This window comes from Nomascus leucogenys, chromosome 16 (genome assembly GCF_006542625.1).
Source record: "Nomascus leucogenys isolate Asia chromosome 16, Asia_NLE_v1, whole genome shotgun sequence".
NCBI classification, from domain to species: Eukaryota; Metazoa; Chordata; class Mammalia; order Primates; family Hylobatidae; genus Nomascus; species Nomascus leucogenys.
In genome coordinates this window covers 49,552,980-49,572,805 of record NC_044396.1, presented here as the reverse complement: position 1 = coordinate 49,572,805, position 19,826 = coordinate 49,552,980, and the positions used below count along the sequence as shown (strand labels likewise).

General features: G+C 37.6%; 1 protein-coding gene across 2 annotated transcripts; it reads right to left on the bottom strand.

The window, feature by feature from the left end:
• Positions 1-340: 340 nt before the first annotated feature.
• On the bottom strand, positions 341-1,315 carry LOC100590904 (nucleophosmin-like). Of its 2 annotated transcripts, XM_030795291.1 has the most exons (3): positions 1,270-1,315; positions 774-975; positions 341-686 (listed from the first exon to the last, which is right to left on the bottom strand). In XM_030795291.1, the coding sequence occupies exons 1-3, from the start codon at positions 1,313-1,315 to the stop codon at positions 521-523; spliced, it is 414 nt and encodes a 137-aa protein (XP_030651151.1). In that variant the 3' UTR covers positions 341-520. The 2 variants fall into 2 exon arrangements, with proteins under 2 accessions (XP_030651151.1, XP_030651150.1); XM_030795290.1 differs by having other exon boundaries at positions 341-1,315.
• Positions 1,316-19,826: the final 18,511 nt, after the last annotated feature.

The following is a 19,826-nucleotide window of genomic DNA, read 5'->3' as shown; positions in this document are numbered from 1 at the left end:
GTTCCATATGAGCTTGACCCTTATGGGACATGTAAAAAATAAAGGTTCCTCTTCAAAGACTTTCCTTCTCATTTGATTAGAAATAAATAGTAACTTATCTTACAAGCAACATTTATTGAAAGACCTGTGCTAACATTCTTTTTTTTTTTACTTTATTAAAATACCAAGTTTTATTTCACATGTATATTTTTGTCTCCCCACCATTTCCATGTCTGACCACTGCTACTACTATGTCCTATCATAACATTCCATACATACTTAAAACCAAGCAAAGGGTAGAGTTCCATCTTTAAAAACTAAACAGGCATTTTGGACAGCACATTCTTGGCAATAGAACCTGGACAACATCTATCAAACATGGTAGGGAAAGTTCTCACTCTGCATTATAAAAAGGACAGCCAGATATCAACTGTTACAGAAATGAAATAAGACGGAAAATTTTTAACAAATTGTTTAAACTATTTTCTTAAAGAGACTTCCTCCACTGCCAGAGATCTTGAATAGCTTCTTGGTCAGTCATCTAGAAGCAATTCTTCACATAATTGATGAACTTGGCTTCCACTTTGGGAAGAGAACCACCTTTTTCTATACTTGCTTGCATTTTTGCTTTAATGTCTTCTACAGAACTAGGTCCTTTTGGTGTTTTAGGAGTTTTTTCCTGTTTTTTGAAGGATTCTTGTCCTTTCGATCTTGGTGTTGATGATGGTTTTGAGTCTTTTCTATTCTGATTTGACTTTTGTGCATTTTTGGCTGGTGTATCTTGTATAGATTTCTTCACTGGTGCTTTTTCTTCAGCTTCCTCCTCATCATCATCATCTTCATCATTATCGTCTTCATCAGCAGCAGCAGCAGCAAGTTTTACTTTTTTCTGTGGAATCTTGCTACCACCTCCAGGGGTAGACCGCTTTCCAGATATACTTAAGAGTTTCACATCCTCCTCCTCTTCATCTTCTGACTCTGCATCTTCCTCCACAGCTACTAAGTGCTGTCCACTAATATGCACTGGCCCTGAACCACACTTGAACCTTAAGACCACTGGTGGTGTTATTTCAAAGCCCCCAAGGGAAACTGTTGGCTGTACAGACATTTTCAAAGTTGCCAATGTTACTTTAATTGGACTGCCTTCGTAATTCGTTGCCTCTGCTTCAACAATGTGCAATTCATCCTTTGCACCAGCCCCTAAACTGACCGTTCTTAAAGATAACTGGTGCTCATTTTCATCATTATCCACCTTAAAGTGATAATCTTTGTCGGCCTTTAGTTCACAACTGAAAAGATAGTTCTGGGGCCTCAGCGGGCTCATGTCCAAGTCCATCGAATCTTCCACTGGGTGGTGGCATGCACTTAGGTAGGAGAGAAGGTGGACGGTGATAAACGAACGCTGCTCCAGAGAACAGCCGCGCAGGACGGAATCACACCAGCGGACATTCTTAAATATCTGCTAGCTGTGATAAAGAAATCAATGTACTTTATGTTCTTAGCTCCTACAACTTAGCCTAAATATTTGCCCTAGCATGCTTATAATGGTCCAAGCAAGCATTAGGACATAACCTGTTCCTCTTCCTTATTTAAAGGTGTTTTTATCTTTCTCAGCATTCCACAAGTTACTTCCTCCTTCCTTTGTTCTCTTCTACCTTTGCCTCTTTTAAAAAGTTCTAAGTTGCTAGCCAATCAGGACAAATACAGAATGTGAGATCCCGTTCCAGCCAGTGGAAACTGGACACAGCAGTAGGGTGGATCTATCAGGTTATAAATGACCCTGTCTCCTTTGTTTGGTGTATTCTCATGGCAAAACTGCTGGCGAGTGTACCCTTTCTGCAGAAAGTATAAAAATGGCCTTGCTGAGTAAATTGAATTTATGTTCAAGTGCTATTTCTTTATGGCAGTGGGGAACAAGCATTTCAAACAGACACTTGTTACAGGAAGAAGGACTTAGGATGCACCAACCTTCTAGAACAACCAGGATTCGAATTGTCAGCAAACAGAATAAAGGACAATAAATGTAATAATTAAAACACAGAACTTTTAAAAACATGATCTCTTTGGCCCATCACATTACTGACCACAAACATAACTTTTCTCATTATGACCAAATCAGCCTTTTATTTATGCTAGAAAGAAAGGTTTGAACATGTCCTGCCTCCTCTAATCAACCATAGCTGTCCTACAAAAGAAACAATCATTTTCTTTCTCTTTAGATTTCCTTTGGTCTTCTTTTGCTTTTTGTTTTTGTTTTTTATGAAAAAGACACTGGATTTGTAGACAGATCTGAGTTTGAGTCCTGATTCTGCCCTTGCTCAGAAGCTTCGGGAAATGCATTTCCCCTTCTCCATACTAACTTTTCTTACTTGCCACTGCACAAAACTGGCCTATGTACTGTGTTGCTGTCACTAAGTTGGCTGGGCTTCCTGAGCTTCCTTCCATATGTAAGGTTATCTAACCCTTCATGATTATCTTATTCCTTAAAAGCAATAAAGTCCTGACCCTTAGATGATAAGAGATATATGGTTCTATTACAAAATCTTTTTGTTTGATTTATCAAAATTATTGGATGAATTTATTTCATTCTGCTGGAATTGCTTTGTGTGTGTGTGAGTTATAGGGGCAAATGATTAAAAAGGAGGTCAAGGAAAGGATTGCAATTTCGTAAATTTCACCATGATTTGTTTTGGCTAAAAATATCTTGAAAACATTTTCCAACCCCAAAATCATATGGTACATGGCCAAATGTTAAATTACAATTCAACCTCAGTAGGAAACAAATATATAATTTCAAAAATCAACAATCAATAAGAGTAAAACAAAAAAAGATAAAAACAAAAAAATTCAAATTCACTAATGAAGAAATAAATGAAATAATTATGTTGCCTGTTGAACTGACAAAGCTTAAAAAAGTGATGATAACTAGTCCTGGCATAATTGTGGGACAAATGATATCTCACATCATTAGTAAAAGACAAATTAGTAAATCTTTCTGAAGGGCAATAAGGCAAAATTTTCATTAATGTGCATTCCTTTGGACCAGCAATCTCACTTTGCAAAACTTGCTCAAAATAAGTAAGTTGAAAAATACTCAAAGATGTATGTCCATGGATGTTCACAGCAGGTTTTATATTAATAAAACATTTTTAACAAATTAAGTATTCACCAATAGAAATTAGAGTATATACATAGATACCACCTGTATATGGAATGATGCATTGTGTAGTCATTACTAATGATAAGTGTAGGCCGGGCACGGTGACCCACACCTGTAATCCTAGCACTCTGGGAGGCCGAGGCAGGCAGATCATTGGAGGTCAGGAGTTTGACACCAGCCTGGCAAACATGGTGAAACTCTGTCTCTACTAAAACTACAAAAAAATTAGCCGGTGTGGTGGCAGACACCTATAATCCCAGCTACTTGGGAGGCTGAGGTGGGAGAATTGCTTGAACTCAGGAGGTAGAGGTTGCAGTGAGCCAAGATCACACCACTGCACCCCAGCCTGGGCAACAAGAATGAAACTCCATCTCAAAAAATAAAAAATAAGTGTGCACTTGTTTTTTTCATGGAAAATTTTCACAATGTATTAATGTTGTAACATTGCAGTGATAGCTTTATTAACTCCTGAGTGTTTATATTTTTCCTTCTTTACAATTTACTAAAGAGAAGGTTGTCCTTGCCTGCTCAATGCCTCACCACCCCTTTCAGTCCTCAACAGAGCACCCTTGACTTTCTCAGCAAGGTCTTATCTTTGGTTACATAGACCAGAGAATGGTAAACTAATAACGGAGACTAAACCACAGAGGTAAAATATGAGGGGGAAGACTTAGCAGAGAAAGCAAGCTTCTCTACATAAAAAGGTGGAAAGTGGGATGAGACAAAGCCCCTTTGGGAATGAAGAAGACATTGGGTCATGTGGCACAGAAGGTATCTTCAGCAGCTTTGTATGCAAACAAAGCAAAACAACCCAAAACACCTGAGTAAAAGAGGAAGAGGTTGTGCTAATTTACATTCCCACCAGAAGTGTATAAACATTCCCTTTTTACCACATCCATGCAAACAAACACCTATTGTTTTTTGACTTTTGGGCCATTCTGGAGTAAGGTGGTATCTTATTGTGGTTTTAATTTGCATTTCCTTAATAATTAGTGATATTGAGCATTTTTTCCAATGTTTGATGGTCATTTGTATATTTTCTTTTGAGAAATGTCTGTTCATATTGTTTGCCCAATTTTTAATGGAATTATTTGTATTTTTTTTCTAATTTGTTTGAGTTCAATATAGATTCCAGATATTAGTCCTTTGCTTGGAGATATATTTGGCAAATATCTTATCCCATTCTTTAGGTTGTCTGTTTACCCTGTTGATTATTTCTTCTGATGTGCAGAGCTTTTTAGTTTAATTATGTCTCATTTATTTATTTTTGGCTTTGTTGCATTTGATTTTGGGGTATCAGTCATAAATCCTTTGCCCAGGCCAATGTCCAGAAGAGTTTTTCTTAGGTTTTTCAATGTGGAAAACAGTATGAAGATTTCTCAAAGAACTAAAAATAGGCCTACCATTTGATCCAGTAATCCCACCATGGAGTATCTGCCCAAAGGAAAATAGGTCATTATACCAAAAAGACCCCTGCATGTGAGTGTTTATTGCAGCACAATTCACAATTGTAAAGATATAGAATTAACCTAAGTGCCCATCAGCCAATAAGTGGATAAAGAAAATGTAGTACATATACATCACAGAATACTACTCACCCTTGGAAAAGAATGAAATAATGTCTTTTGAAGCAACTTGGTTGGAATTGGAGGACATTATCCTAAGTGAAGTAACTCAGGAATCGAAAACCAAATACAGGATGTTCTCACTTATAAGTGGGGGCTAACATATGGGTATGCAAAGACGTACAGAGTGGTATAATGGACGTTGGAGACTTAGAAGAAGGGAGGAGGGAAGGCTGGTGAGGGATGAAAAATACCTGTTGGGGCCAGGCACAGTGGCTCACGCCTGTTATCCCAGCACTTTGGGAGGCCAAGGTGGGTGGATCATTTGAGATCAGGAGAATGATGGTTTCCAGCTTCATCCATGTCCCTACAAAGGACATGAACTCATCCTTTTTTATGACTGCATAGTATTCCATGGTGTATATGTGCCACATTTTCTTAATCCAGTCTATCATTGATGGACATTTGGGTTGGTTCTAAGTCTCTGCTATTGTGAATAGTGCCAAAATAAAGGTATGTGTGCATGTGTCTTTATAGCAGCATGATTTATAATCCTTTGGGTATATGCCCAGTAATGGGATGGCTGGGTCAAATGGTATTTCTAGTTCTAGATCTTTAAGGAATCACCACACTGTCTTCCACAATGGTTGAACCAATTTACAGTCCCACCAACAGTGTAAAAGTGTTCCTATTTCTCCACATCGTCTCCAGCCCCTGTTGTTTCCTGACTTTTTAATGATCACCATTCTAACGGGTGTGACATGGTATCTCATTGTGGTTTTGATTTGCATTTCTCTGATGGCCAGTGATGATGAACATTTTTTCATGTGTCTGTTGGCTGCATAAATGTCTTCTTTTGAGAAGCGTCTGTTTATATCCTTTGCCCACTTTTTGATGGGGTTGTTTTTTTCTTGTAAATTTGTTTGAGTTCTTTGTAGATTCTGGATATTAGCCCTTTTTCAGATGATTAGATTGCAAAAATTTTCTCCCATTCTGTAGGTTGCCTGTTCACTCTGATGGTAGTTCCTATTGCTGTGCAGAATCTCTTTAGTTTAATTAGATCCTATTTGTCAATTTTGGCTTTCGTTGCCATTGCTTTTGGTGTTTTAGTCATGAAGTCCTTGCCCATGCCTATGGCCTGAATGGTATTGCCTGGTTTTCTTCTAGGGTTTTTATGGTTTTAGGTTTAACATTTGAGTCTTTAATCCATCTTGAATTAATTTTTGTATAAGGTGTAAGGAAGGGATCCAGTTTCAGCTTTCTACATATAGCTAACCAGTTTCCCCAGCACCATTTGTTTAATAGGGAATCCTTTCCCATTTCTTGTTTTTGTCCGGTTTGTCAAAGATCAGATAGTTGTATATGTGTGGTATTATTTCTGAGGGCTCTGTTCTGTTCCATTGGTCTAGATTTCTATTTTGGTACCAGTACCATGCTGTTTTGGTTACTGTAGCCTTGTAGTATTGTTTGAAGTCAGGTAGCGTGATCCCTCCAGCTTTGTTCTTTTGGCTTAGGATTGTCTTGGCAATGTGGTTTCTTTTTTGGTTCCATATGAACTTTAAAGTAGTTTTTTCCAGTTCTGTGAAGAAAGTCATTGGTAGCTTGATGGGGATGGCATTAAATCTGTAAATTACATTGGGAAGTATGGCCATTTTCACAATATTGATTCTTCCTATCCATGAGCATGGAATGTTCTTCCATTTGTTTGTGTCCTCTTTTATTTCCTTGAGCAGTGGTTTGTAGTTCTCCTTGAAGAGGTCCTTCACATCCCTTGTAAGTTGGATTCCTAGGTATTTTATTCTCTTTGAAGCAATTGTGAATGGGAGTTCACTCATGATTTGGCTCTCTGTTTGTCTGTTATTTGTGTATATAAGAATGCTTGTGATTTTTGCACATTGATTTTTTATCCTGAGACTTTGCCGAAGTTGCCTATCAGCTTAAGGAGACTTTGGGCTGAGATGATGGGGTTTTGTGAATATACAATCATGTCATCTGCAAACAGGGACAATTTGACTTCCTCTTTTCCTAACTGAATATTCTTTGTTTCTTTCTCCTGCCTGATTGCCCTGGCCAGAACTTCCAACACTATGTTGAACAGGAGTGGTGAGAGAGGGCATCCCTGTCTTGTGCCAGTTTTCAAAGGGAATGCTTCCAGTTTTTGCCCATTCAGTATATTGATTGTGGGTTTGTCATAAATAGCTCTTATTATTTTGAGATACATCCCATCATTACCTAATTTATTGAGAGTTTTTAGCATGAAGGGCTGTTGCATTTTGTCAAAGGCCTTTTCTGCATCTATTGAGATGATCATGTGGTTTTTGTCTTTGGTTCTGTTTATATGCTGGATTACATTTATTGATTTGTGTATGTAGAACCAGCCTTGCATCCCAGGGATGAAGCCCACTTGATCATGGTGGATAAGTTTTTGATGTGCTGCTGGATTCGGTTTGCCAGTATTTTGTTGAGGATTTTTGCATCGATGTTCATCAGGGATATTGGTCTAAAATTCTCTTTTTTTGTTGTGTCTCTGCCAGGCTTTGGTATCAGGATGATGCTGGCCTCATAAAATGAGTTAGGGAGAATTCCCTCTTTTTCTATTGATTGGAATAGTTTCAGAGGGAATGGTACCAGCTCCTCCTTGTACTTCTGGTAGAATTCAGCTGTGAATCCACCTGGTCCTAGACTTTTTTTGGTTGGTAAGCTATTAATTATTTCCTCAATTTCAGAGCCTGTTATTGGTCTATTCAGAGATTCAACTTCTTCCTGGTTTAGTCTTGGGAGGGTGTATGTGTCCAGGAATTTATGCATTTCTTCTAGATTTTCTAGTTTATTTTCATAGAGGTGTTTATAGTATTCTCTGATGGTAGTTTGTATTTCTGTGAGATCAGTGGAGATATCCCCTTTATCATTTTTTATTGTGTCTATTTGATTCTTCTCTCTTTTCTTCTTTATTAATCTTGCTAGTGGTCTATCAATTCTGTTAATCTTTTCAAAAAACCACCTCCTGGATTCATTGATTTTTTGAAGGAATTTTTGTGTCTCCATCTCCTTCAGTTCTGCTCTGATCTTAGTTATTTCTTGCCTTCTGCTAGCTTTTGAATGTGTTTGCTCTTGCTTCTCTAGTTCTTTCAATTGTGATGTTAGGGTGTCAATTTTAGATCTTTCCTGCTTTCTCTTGTGGGCATTTAGTGCTATAAATTTCCCTCTACAAACTGCTTTAAATGTGTCCCAGAGATTCTGGTATGTTGTGTGTTTGTTCTCATTGGTTTCAAAGAACATCTTTATTTCTGCATTCATTTCGTTATACACCCAGTTGTCATTCAGGAGCAGGTTGTTCAGTTTCCATGAACTACCGCGGTTTTTAGTGAGTTTCTTCATCCTGAGTTCTAGTTTGATTGCACTGTGGTCTGAGAGACAGTTTGTTATAATTTCTCTTCTTTTATATTTGCTGGGGAATGCATTACTTCCGACTATGTGGTCAATTTTGGAATAAGTGTGATGTGGTGCTGAGAAGAATGTATATTCTGTTGATTTGGGGTGGAGAGTTCTGTAGATGTCTATTAGGTCCAGTTGGTGCAGAGCTGAGTTCAATTCCTGGATATCCTTGTTAACTTTCTGTCTCATTGATCTGTCTAATGTTGACAGTGGGGTGTTAAAGTCGCCCATTATTATTGTGTGGGAGTCTAAGTCTCTTTCTAGGTCTCTAAGGACTTGCTTTATGAATCTGGATGCTCCTGTATTGGGTGCATATATATTTAGGATAGTTAGCTCTTCTTGTTGAATTGATCCCTTTACCACTATGTAATGGCCTTCTTTGTCTCTTTTGATCTTTGTTGGTTTAAAGTCTGTTTTATCAGAGACTTGGATTGCAACCCTTGCCTTTTTTTGTTTTCCATTTGCTTGGTATATCTTCCTCCATCCCTTTATTTTGAGCCTGTGTGTCTCTGCATGTGAGATGAGTCTCCTGAATACAGCACACTGATGGGTCTTGACTCTTTATCCAATTTGCCGGGCTGTGTCTTTTAATTGGAGCATTTAGACCATTTACATTTAAGGTTAATATTGTTATGTGAGAATTTGATCCTGTCATTATGATGTTAGCTGGTTATCTTGCTCGTTAGTTGATGCAGTTTCTTCCTAGCATCTATGGTCTTTACAATTTGACCTATTTTTTGCAGTGGCTGGTACTGGTTGTTCCTTTCCATGTTGTAGTGCTTCCTTCAGGAGCTCTTGTAGGGCAGGCCTGGTGGTGACAAAATCTCTCAGCATTTGCTTGTCTGTAAAGGATTTTATTTCTCCTTTACTTACGAAGCTTAGTTTGGCTGGATATGAAATTCTGGGTTGAAAATTCTTTTCTTTAAGAATGTTGAATATTGGCCCCCACTCTCTTCTGGCTTGTAGAGTTTCTGCCAAGAGATCCGCTGTTAGTCTGATGGGCTTCCCTTTGTGGGTAACCCAACCTTTCTCTCTGTCTGCCCTCAACATTTTTTCCTTCATTTCAACTTTGGTGAATCTGACAACTCTGTGTCTTGGAGTTGCTCTTCTGGAGGAGTATCTTTCTTTGTCTCTACTTCTCTATAGTTTTGCTACAATATATCTAAATGTATAGTTCTTTTAATTTATCCTGCTTATGATTTCTTGGTATTCTGCAAATGTAATTTATCATCATTCATCTGCCTTGAGTAGTCTTAATAATTATTTTTTAAATATTGCCTATATCCCATTCCCTTTCTTCTTAAAGGGAAATCCTAAAGCATTCTAAGGAATTACAGAGCATTTTTGTTAAATACAAATTATTCTTCTGTATTGAATGCTCCATAACTTACCTTCTTTCATATTTTTCCTCTTTTTATTCCTCCATGCTATGCTACATACATGAAATTTTCTTCTGATTAGTCTTCCAGTTCATTAATATTCTCTTTAGCTATGCCTATTGTTTAACATGTTATAAAGTTTCTAATTTTAGCAATTTTAATTTTTATATTGATTTCCCTTTTAACATTACCTATATCCTGCAGATGGCTTTCAAATTCTTCTCTAATTTGTTTAAGAATAATACTAGTTTCAAGTTTTTCTCTAATTTATTTAAGCATAATCTGTTTTTGATCATTTTAGTTAGTAAGGTCTTTTTCTGTATCTTTCTATTGTCTGTTATTAGGTTGTCCCTAATGTGTTCTGATTTTTTTGTATGCCTGGCTACCTTTGTGGTCATTATGCCTTAAAAGTTATTTGTATGAGTACTCTGTGGTCTAGAATGAATGTTCTTTCTCCAAAGAGAACTTGTTTGCTTCTGCCCCATGCCTGCTGAACTAATATTATGAGGAACAACTTAATTTAAATTCAAGATTTGCAGTTTTATTCAAGCCTGGATGATCTGACTTGGGCTTCAATGCCATGAGTGGTTTAGCCTACATCCAATTCACCATCATAATGAGAGTAGAGTTTTTCAATTCTCAGCTAATTTTTCGGCTACATTACCTGTCTTAATGCTGGTCTGGTTTTACTTCTGTCCCATCTCATAAAGCCATCAAAACAAAAGTTCAAATTTGTCAGTCTCAGCGAATTATCTCAGGACTAGCTTCCAGATGCTCATGCCATTTTTCTGAGTTGCTGTTCTCTTGCAATGTTAACCTAGTACTTTCTCAGCTCTTTAACATAACTATGAAGATGTGAATATATCCTATTATATCTTATATTCTAAAGAATAAATATTAATAAATAAATATTACATATGTGTGTACATGTATATATACATATAATCAATTATATATAATCTATGTATAAGATTTTATATATAGATCTTATCATATATAATTATTTTATAAGTTTAAAAAATAGATTATCATATATTTAATGTATTCATTTTAGCTGTTTTTACTGAGACAGCTGGTCCAAGCAACCAAGCCTGACATTACTGGAAATAGAATATATCTGGCAAAGTCTAAAGGAAGGAGAGAAGTAGGGTTCAAAATCCTGGCCTTCTGGGCAAACTGTCAAACTTGTCTGCACTTTGATTACTAAATAAGTTTGTTGTAAAGACTGAGTGAGATGAGTAATGTACTATATACATCACAATGACTGGCACAGAATAGTTGCCTTTTTCCTTTTATTATCACATTAAATGGCTTGATTTGAAGGCTTTTTAATGGGGGAAGGTCAGCACATGTTTTGTGACAGCAAATGTTGGGTAAAAGGAAAGGTTTGAGGTGGTAAACTGTGTGAAAATCAAAGACAATAAGGAAATGAGGTTGCTGAAAACAAATCTTTTATTACTTTGAGCTATAATATATATGGGATATCTAGCATGCTTAAATGAATCGTAATTTTATTTCCTTTTGTCTGCCTGTATAATTAATTTCTGTCTTTATGACCCAGTTCTAATATCACCTCAAAGCCAAAATGCTCACTGAGTGGATGAGAGTCTTTTCTGTGGGGAAAAAAATACTGCAATGTCTTGGAAAGTGTTTGGAAACACTCATCGCTGTACAATTTCCCTCAATTTTATACTTTAGGCTTCCATTTCATGTTGCCAGCTATAAAAGAAATAAGTTTAGCTGTGTAGTACAACATAGCAGGATCTGAGCAAACCAAGATTGGTCTTGAAATTTCCCCACTCTCAGACATACCCACATTTAGCATTCCAGAGCAGTGAGGCTATTTTTAAATATCTCAGGGAAGATGCTACAATTTTTCTGAGTCCAACTGCCCTTTCTGTCCAAAATCCTTCCTCACATTTCAGTTCAATCCTTTTGGAAACTACAGAGCTAGATGAAACATGTTTGGAGTTTTATATTTTTAAAAGTCCAATTGCCAGACTCTCAAGGTTATTTTAAGGAATCTGTTGTACTTATTTTCAATTAGAGTCTCTTTTTCTCTCTCCTTCTCTCCCTCCCTTCCTCTCTCCCTCCCTTCTTTTGTTTTCTCTTTCTCTCCTTCTTCAAATAGTTATAGTGCCCATTCTTCAATGTTCTCATATATACTTTCCACCTAGCAAAACCACAAGGGTGGGGCATGGGAGGAAAGGCAGTTCGATTGGCCTTGATTCCAAAAGAGCATTTATCTGTCACTTTCTTCCCTCTCTCATCCTTTCAAGTTCACACATCCCAATGCATCCTGAGACACTTGGCCTCACCTGTCTTTCCTTCTCAAGGTTTGCAGTGCTTCAGGTATGCAAAGAAGGAATAAAAATTGTACCTTCTCTTGAGGGGGGGATGCAATTGCATTACATTCTTATTTCATTATGTGCTCCTGACCAGCTACAGAGATATGACATCAATTTATTCAGCTGAATGTTTTAATCTTGCAGAAAGTAAATGCCAGCTGCAGACAGCGCCTTTTTCCCATTTGCCCTTACTTGATTTTCTTCTTCAATTCCAAGCACATTTATGGTAATAAGTTAACCTGGCTGCATACTCTCTGTGACCCTTTTCCCCACAGGCCATGCAGTGTTGGCATGAGATGTCAGAAAGACATAAATTCTTGTTACAGAGATTTCCAGTGGAAGGTAGGATGTGTCCTCCTCTACCCCTGTTAGCCCTGAAGAACAGCCTTGCTTACTCTGTCCGTATCTCCATGGCGTATACAGAACCGGGTTATGGCTGTCATATTTCAAGTGGCAACTTGGGAGGAAACAAGATTTGGAAACATGGCAGTAATACCAACAACTAACATTTGTATAGGCTTTACACCTTGCAAAGGGCTTTTGTATTTGCCCGTTAAATTATCATGGTCCTTCTAGAAGCTAGGTGTTTTTATTTTGATTGTCATTTTACAAATGAAGAAACTGAGCCCTGAAAAGATATTATTAATAGCCTAAGACTATACCACAAGTAAATGAAGGTCTGGTTGCCAAAACCAAGATTTCTGGCTCCAGAACCCACAGTCTTAGTATTTAAATACTAAAATATGTACGTATGCTTTGTTCTAATGTGTAGAATTCCTAATAATTTACTATTTTAAAAAGTCAGAAATACACATAAAGTTTATTTACAGAAATTTTCAGTACAATGTGGAAATGTGATATAGTTACAAGCTAACTAACATTTAAAAATAGAGGATAATGTAAAAAATATTAGGCTGCATTCATAAGATGTGATAGAGTACAGCCATTAAAACTGTATTCTTAGCTGGGAGTGGTGGTTCATGCCTATAATTCCAGGACTTTCGGAGGCCGAGGTGGGAGGATACCTTGAAGCCAGGAGTTGAAGACTAGCCTGGGCAACATAGAAAAACCCAACTGTACAAAAAAATGCAAAAAAAAAAAAAAATTAGCCAGACATGGTGGTGTGTGCTTATAATCCTAGCTGCTTGGGAGGTTGAGGTAGGAGGATCCCTTGAGCCCAGGGGTCCACGCTGCAGTCAGCATGATGCTGCCACTGCACTCTAGCCTGGCTGATGGAGCAAGATCTTGTCTCAAAAAAAAAAAATATGCTCTCTAATGGCATTTAATCATAATTGTTATATAATATTAAATAAAAATTAAAATAGATTACAAATCTATACATAGTATGATTCCAATTTTGGAAAATACGTGTCTAGAAAAACATAAAACCATTATATACACACATGTAAACATATATATACACACATACATTCATGAAAATATTGTAGGTAGTATTCTCTTCTTCTGTGAACTTTAAAAATTATATGTTATGAATGTATATTAATTTTATCAGCAAAGAAAAAGAATAAAAGGATTTTTCAAATGTTTATCAGATAATACCATTCTTTCTGAGTACTTCCTTACCCCTCTAGGGATCTATTTATTCTGATGGTCTGCTATCACTTGCATTTGTGGATATTTTGTACACCCCAGCTGTGCAAAATCCTCCCCTCTTCTCTCTCACCCAGGTATGTTCCTGGCATCTTTTGTTTGGCAGTGGGATGGTGGGGTGCAGGGAAAGATAATGAGGAAATTCAGTTTCCGTTTTGCTGGCTCTCCAGCCTACCGTTTTCTCTCTGGGCAGCTGATCCCCAGTGAAAACACTGTCTAGTGACACCTAGGGAGGGCTGAGGCTCCCACCACTGCTTCTCTGCTACAGCCTTCCCTCAACCCCTTGCACACCAAACAAAATGAACTGAAGGTTACTTCTGTGCCATTTCAGAGGATCTACTGTGCCTCCAGCGCCTGGTAGAAGCAGTGCTGTGAGTGAGGCCCGGTCTTTATCTTGTACATATATTCCCTCAACCTCACTGCAGGGGAAGAAAGCCCTCAGACAGGATTAAACCTTTGGAAAGTTGATGTCTGCACAAATGCTCACTTTCTCCTCTCCTCGACGTCCATCCTCTTACCCCTGACTCCTACTTCCAGTGCGTTGGTTGGGTGTCCTGGCTCCCGCCTCTCCATGTGAGGAAGAGGTTTCATCCTCTCCTTGATCCTTCTTCCTGTTTTCTACAAACTAAAGTTTCTCAAGTTTGGGATGGAAGCTAATGAAAATTTTCCTTTGTTTAGTTGAAAGGGGTCAAGTAGGTTCTGGCATTATTAAGGGGTCAGGAGTGCGTTTTCAGTGCTCCTCATTCCAGTTCAATCTCCCCGCCTGGAAGCTGTAGCTGATTTCCTTGGAAGTTGCCTAGGAAGCTGGCACACTTCCCTAGAGCAAACATTACTTTTTCCAAAACAACACGTTATATTCTTATAGGAGGAAAACACATCTTCCCATTAGCATGTCTTTTATTATACCCTAACGTTGCTCTGCTAAGGGTCATCTGATTTTGTCCTGAGCTTGTCATATGCATCAAGAATGACAACTGTGAGTGGCTTTTACTTACTCATTTGGGGTGGGGGAGTATTAGATTCAATCAGGTTTTCTCTAATATTCAAATCTCTTTCCTAATAGAGTGAGAAATAGGAGTTGCAAATGCCAAAAGGAAGAAAACATCCTTAAAAAATATCTTCCTTCTGAAGGTCTGATTCTGCCTGAGGCTTCTTCCCTGGGGGCTATTACTGTGGCTTCCCTGTGGGATCTGCCAACCCTTCTCTATCAGGTAGCACTTGCTGCATAATAAACAACCCCAAAATTTAGCTGCATATAACAACACCATTTATTCACCTCAGCTCTCAGGATGCAGAAAAGCGATAAAAAAAAGTTAACTGTTCTGACAAAGAGTTGGTTGAGTTAACAGATACGACAGGAAACTCAGGACAAATTTACCATGTCATCCGATCATCATTAAAAGCCAATAGTGAAAATTCAGAGGATATACTTATAGTTACATAATCTTTAATTAATAGAAGAATCTTTCTTTTTTTAATTTTTATTTTACTTTAAGTTCTAGGATACATGTGCAGAACATGCAGGTTTGTTACACAGGTAAACGTGTGCTATTGTGGTTTGCTGCACCTATCAACACATCATCTAAGTTTTAAGCCCCTCATGTATTAGCTATTTGTCCTGATGTTCTCCCTCCATGTGCACTCCCCCCACCCCTCTCACAGGCCCTGGTGTGTGTTGTTCCCCTCCCTGTGCCCAAGTGTTCTCATTGTTCAACTCCCACTTATGAGTGAGAACACGCAGTGTTTGGTTTTCTGTTCCTGTGTTAGTTTGCCGAGGATGACGGCTTCCAGCTTCATCCATGTCCCTGCAAAGGACATGATCTCATTCCTTTTTATGGCTGCATTGTATTTCATGGTGTGTATGTACCACTTTTTTTATCCAGTCTATCATTGCTGGGCATTAGTGTTGGTTCCATGTCATTGCTATTGTAAATAGTGCTGCAATAAACATACATGTGCATGTATCTTTATAGTAGAATAATTTACAATCCTGTGGGCATATACTCGGCAATGCGATTGCTGGGTCAAATGATATTTCCAGTTCAAGATCCTTGAGGAATCGGCACACTGTCTTCCACAATGATTGAACTAATTTACATTCCACAGCCTCATCAGCATCTGTTGTTTCTTGACTTTTTAATAATCGTCATTCTGACTGGCATGAGATGGTATCTCATTGGGGTTTTGATTTGCATTTCTCTAATTATCAGTGATGTTGAGCTTTTTTTCATATGTTTATTAACCACATAAGTGTCTTCTTTGAGAAGAGTCTGTTTGTATTCTTTGCCCACTTTTGGATGGGGTTGTTGTTTTTTTCTCATAAATTTGTTTAAGGTCCTTATAGATTCTGGATATTAGACCTTTGTCAGATGGGTAGATTGCAAAAATTTTCTCCCATTCTGTAGGTTGCCTGTTCACTCTGATGATAGTTTCTTTTGCTGTGCAGAAGCTCTTTAATTTAATTAGATCACGTTTGTCAATTTTAGCTTTTGTTGCAGTTATGAAACTGCGTTTTTGTCATGAAATCTTTGCCCATGCCCATGTCCTGAATGGTATTGCCTAGGTTTTCTTCTAGGGTTTTTTTGGTTTTGGGTTTTGCATTTAAGTCTTTAATCCATCTTGAGTTAATTTTTGCAAAAGGTCTAAGGAAGGGGTCCAGTTTTCATTTTCTTCATATGGCTAGCCAGTTTTCCCGGCACTATTTATTAAAAAAGGGAATCAGTTCCCCCCAGCAATATTTATTAAATAGAGAATCCTTTCCCCATTACTTGCTTTTGTCAGGTTTGTCAAAGATCAGATGGTCGTAGATGTGTGGTGCAATTTCTGGGGTCTCTGTTCTGTCCATTGGTCTATATGCCTGTTTTGGTACCAGTACCATGCTGTTTTGGTTACTGTAGCCTTCTAGTATAGTTTGAAGACAGGTAGCATGATGCCTTCAGTTTTCTTCTTTTGCTTAGGATTGTCTTGGCTATATGGGTTCTTTTTTGGTTTTATATAAAATTTAAAATAGTTCTTTCTAATTCTGTGAAGAACATCAAAGATAGTCTGATGGGAATAGCATTGAATTGATAAATTACTTTGGGCAATATGGCCATTTTAATGATACTGATTCTTTCTATCCATGAGGATGGAATGTTTTTCCATTTGTTTGTGTTCTGTCTTATTTCCTTGAGCAGTGGTTTGTAGTTCTCCTTGAAGAGGTCCTTTACATCCCTTGTGAGCTGTATTCTTAGGTATTTTATTTTCTTTGTAGCAATTGTAGATGGGAGATCACTCATGATTTGGCTATCTGCTTGTCTGCTGTTGGTGTATAGGAATGCTTCTGATTTCTGCACATTGATTTTGTATCCTGAGACTTTGCTGAAGTTGCTTATCAACTTAAGGAGTATTTGGCCTGAGACTATGGAGTTTTCCCAATATAGAATCATGTCATCTGCAAACAGAGATAATTTGACTTCCTCTCTTCCTATTTGAATATCTTTATTTCTTTCTCTTGCCTTATTGCCCTGGCCAGAATTTCCAATACTATGTTGAATAGGAGTGGTGAGAGGGGGCATACTTGTCCCATGCTGGTTTTCAAAGGGAATGCTTCCAGCTTTTGCCCATTCAGTATGATATTGGCTGTTGGTTTGCCTAAATAGTTCTTATTATTTTGAGATATGTTCCACCAATATGTAGTTTATTGAGAGTTTTTAATATGAAGGGATGTTGAATTTTATCAAAGGTCTTTTTTGCATCTATTGAGATAATCATATGGTTTCTGTCTTTGGTTCTGTTTATGTGATGGATTACGTTTATTGATTTGCATACATTGAACCAGCCTTGCATCGAAGGGATGAAACTATCTTGATCATGGTGAATAAGCTTTTTGAAGTACTTCTGGATTAGGTTTGCCAGTATTTTATTGAGGATTTTTGCATTGATGTTCATCAAGGATATTGGCCTGAAGTTTTCTTTTTTTGTTGTCTCTTTGCCAGGTTTTGGTATCAGGATGATGCTGGCTTCATAAAATTAGTGATAGAGAAGTCGCTCCTTTTCAATTGTTTGCAATAGTCAGAAGGAATGGTACCCGCTCCTCTGTATCTCCAGTAGAATTTGGCTGTGAATCCACCTGGTCCTGGGCTTTTTTAGTGGGTAGGCTATTAATTACTGCCTCAATTTCAGAATTTGTTATTAGCCTGTTCAGGGATTCGACGTCTTCCTAGCTTAGTCTTGGGAGGGTGTGTGTGTCCAGGATTTTATCCATTTCTTCTAAATTTTCTAGTTTACTTGCATAGAGGTGTTTATAGTATTCTCTGATGGCAGTTTGTGTTTCTCTGGGGTCAGTGGTGATATCCCCTTTATCATTTTTTATTGTGTCTATTTGATTCTTCTCTCTCTTCTTCTTTATTAGTCTACCTAGCAGTCTATCTATTTTGTTAATTTTTTCAAAAAACCAGCTCCTGGTTTTACTGGTTTTTTGGAGGGTTTCTTGTGTCTCTATCTCCTTCAGTTCCACTCTGATCTTAGTTATTTCTTGTGTTCTGCTAGCTTTTGGATTTGTTTGCTCTTGCCTCTCCTGTTCTTTTAATTGTGATGATACGGTGTCAATTTGAGATTTTTCTAGCTTTCTGATGTGGGCATTTAGTGTTATAAATTTCCCTCTTAACCCTGCTTTATCTATGTCTCAGAGATTCTGGTGTATTGCCTCTTTGTTCTCATTGGTTTCCAAGAAATTTTTGATTTCTGACTTAATTTCATTATTCACCCAGGAGTCCTTCAGGAGCAGGTTGTTCAATTTCCATGTAGTCGTGTGGTTTTGAGCAAGTTTCTTAATCCTGAGTTCTAATTTGATTGCACTGTGGTCTGAGACACTGTTTGTTATTATTTCAGTTCTTTTGCATTTGCTGAGAAGTGTTTTACTTCCAATTATGTGGCTGATTTTAGAATAAGTTCCATGTGGCACTGAGAAGAATGTATATTCTCTTGATTTGGGGTGGAGAGTTCTGTAGATATCTATTAAGTTGGCTTTATCCAGAGCTGAATTCAAGTCCTGAATAACCTTGTTAATTTTCTTTCTTGTTGATCTGCCTAATATTGACAATGGGGTGTTAAATTCTCCCACTATTACGATGGGGGAGTCTAAGTCTCTCTGTAGGTCTCTAAGAACTCGTTTTATGAATCTTGGTTCTCCTGTATTGAGTGCATATATATTTAGGGTAGCTCTTCTTGTTGAATTGATTCCTTTACCATTATGTAAGGTCCTTCTTTGTCTTTTTTGATCTTTGTTGGTTTAAAGTCTGTTTTTCCAGAAAATGGATTGCAACCCCTGCTTTTTGTTTTCTTTCCATTTGCTTGCTAAATTTTCCTCTATCCCTTTATTTTGAGCCTATGTGTGTCTTTGCATGTGAGATGGGTTTCTAAAATACAGCACACCAATGGGTCTTGACACTTTATCCAATTTGCCAGTCTTTGTCTTTTAATTGGGGCATTTAGCCTATTTACATTTAAGATTAGTATTCTTTTGTGTGAATTTGATCCTGTCATCATGATGCTAGCTGGTTAGTTTGCACATTCGTTGATGTAATTTATTCATAATGTCATTGGTTTTTATATTTTGGTGTGTTTTTGCAGTGGTTGATACTGGTTTTTCCTTTCCATATTTAGTGCTTTTTTTCAGGAATTCTTGCAAGCCAGACCTGGTGGTGATGAAATCCCTCAGCATTTGCTTGTCTGGAAAGGATTTTATTTCTCTTTGGCTTATGAAGCTTAGTTTGGCCTGATATGAAATTCTGTATTGAAATTTTTTTTCTTTAAGAGTGTTGAATATTGGCCCTCACTCTCTTCTGGCTTGTAGGGTTTCTCCTGAGAGATCCGCTGTTACTCTGATGGGCTTCCCTTTGTAGGTGCCCTGGCCTTTCTCTCTGTCTGCCCTTAACATTTTTTCCTTCATTTCAACCTTGGAGAATCTGATGATTATGTGTGTTGGGGTTGATCTTCTCAGGGAGTATCTTAGTGTTGTTCTCTGTATTTCCTGAATTTGAATGTTGTCCTGTCTGACTAGGTTGGGGAATTTCTCCTGGATAATATCCTGAAGTGTGTTTTCCAGCTCAGTTCTATTCTTCTCATCTCTTTCAGGTACTCCAATCAATCATAGGTTTGGTTTTTTTACATAGTCCCACATTTCTTGGTGGTTTTATTCATTCATTTTTATTCTTTTTCTCTAATCTTGTCTGCTTGCTTTATTTCAGCAAGATAGTCTTCAATCTCTATATTCTTTCTTCTGCTTAATCAATTCGGCTATTGATACTTGTATATGCTTCAGGAAGTTCTTGTGCTGTGTTTTTCAGCTCCATCAGGTCATTTATGT

Excerpts from the sequence above, each read along its gene's own strand:
- LOC100590904 (XM_030795290.1), bottom strand. The coding sequence starts at position 1,315 with ATGGACTTGGACATGAGCCCGCTGAGGCCCCAGAACTATCTTTTCAGT.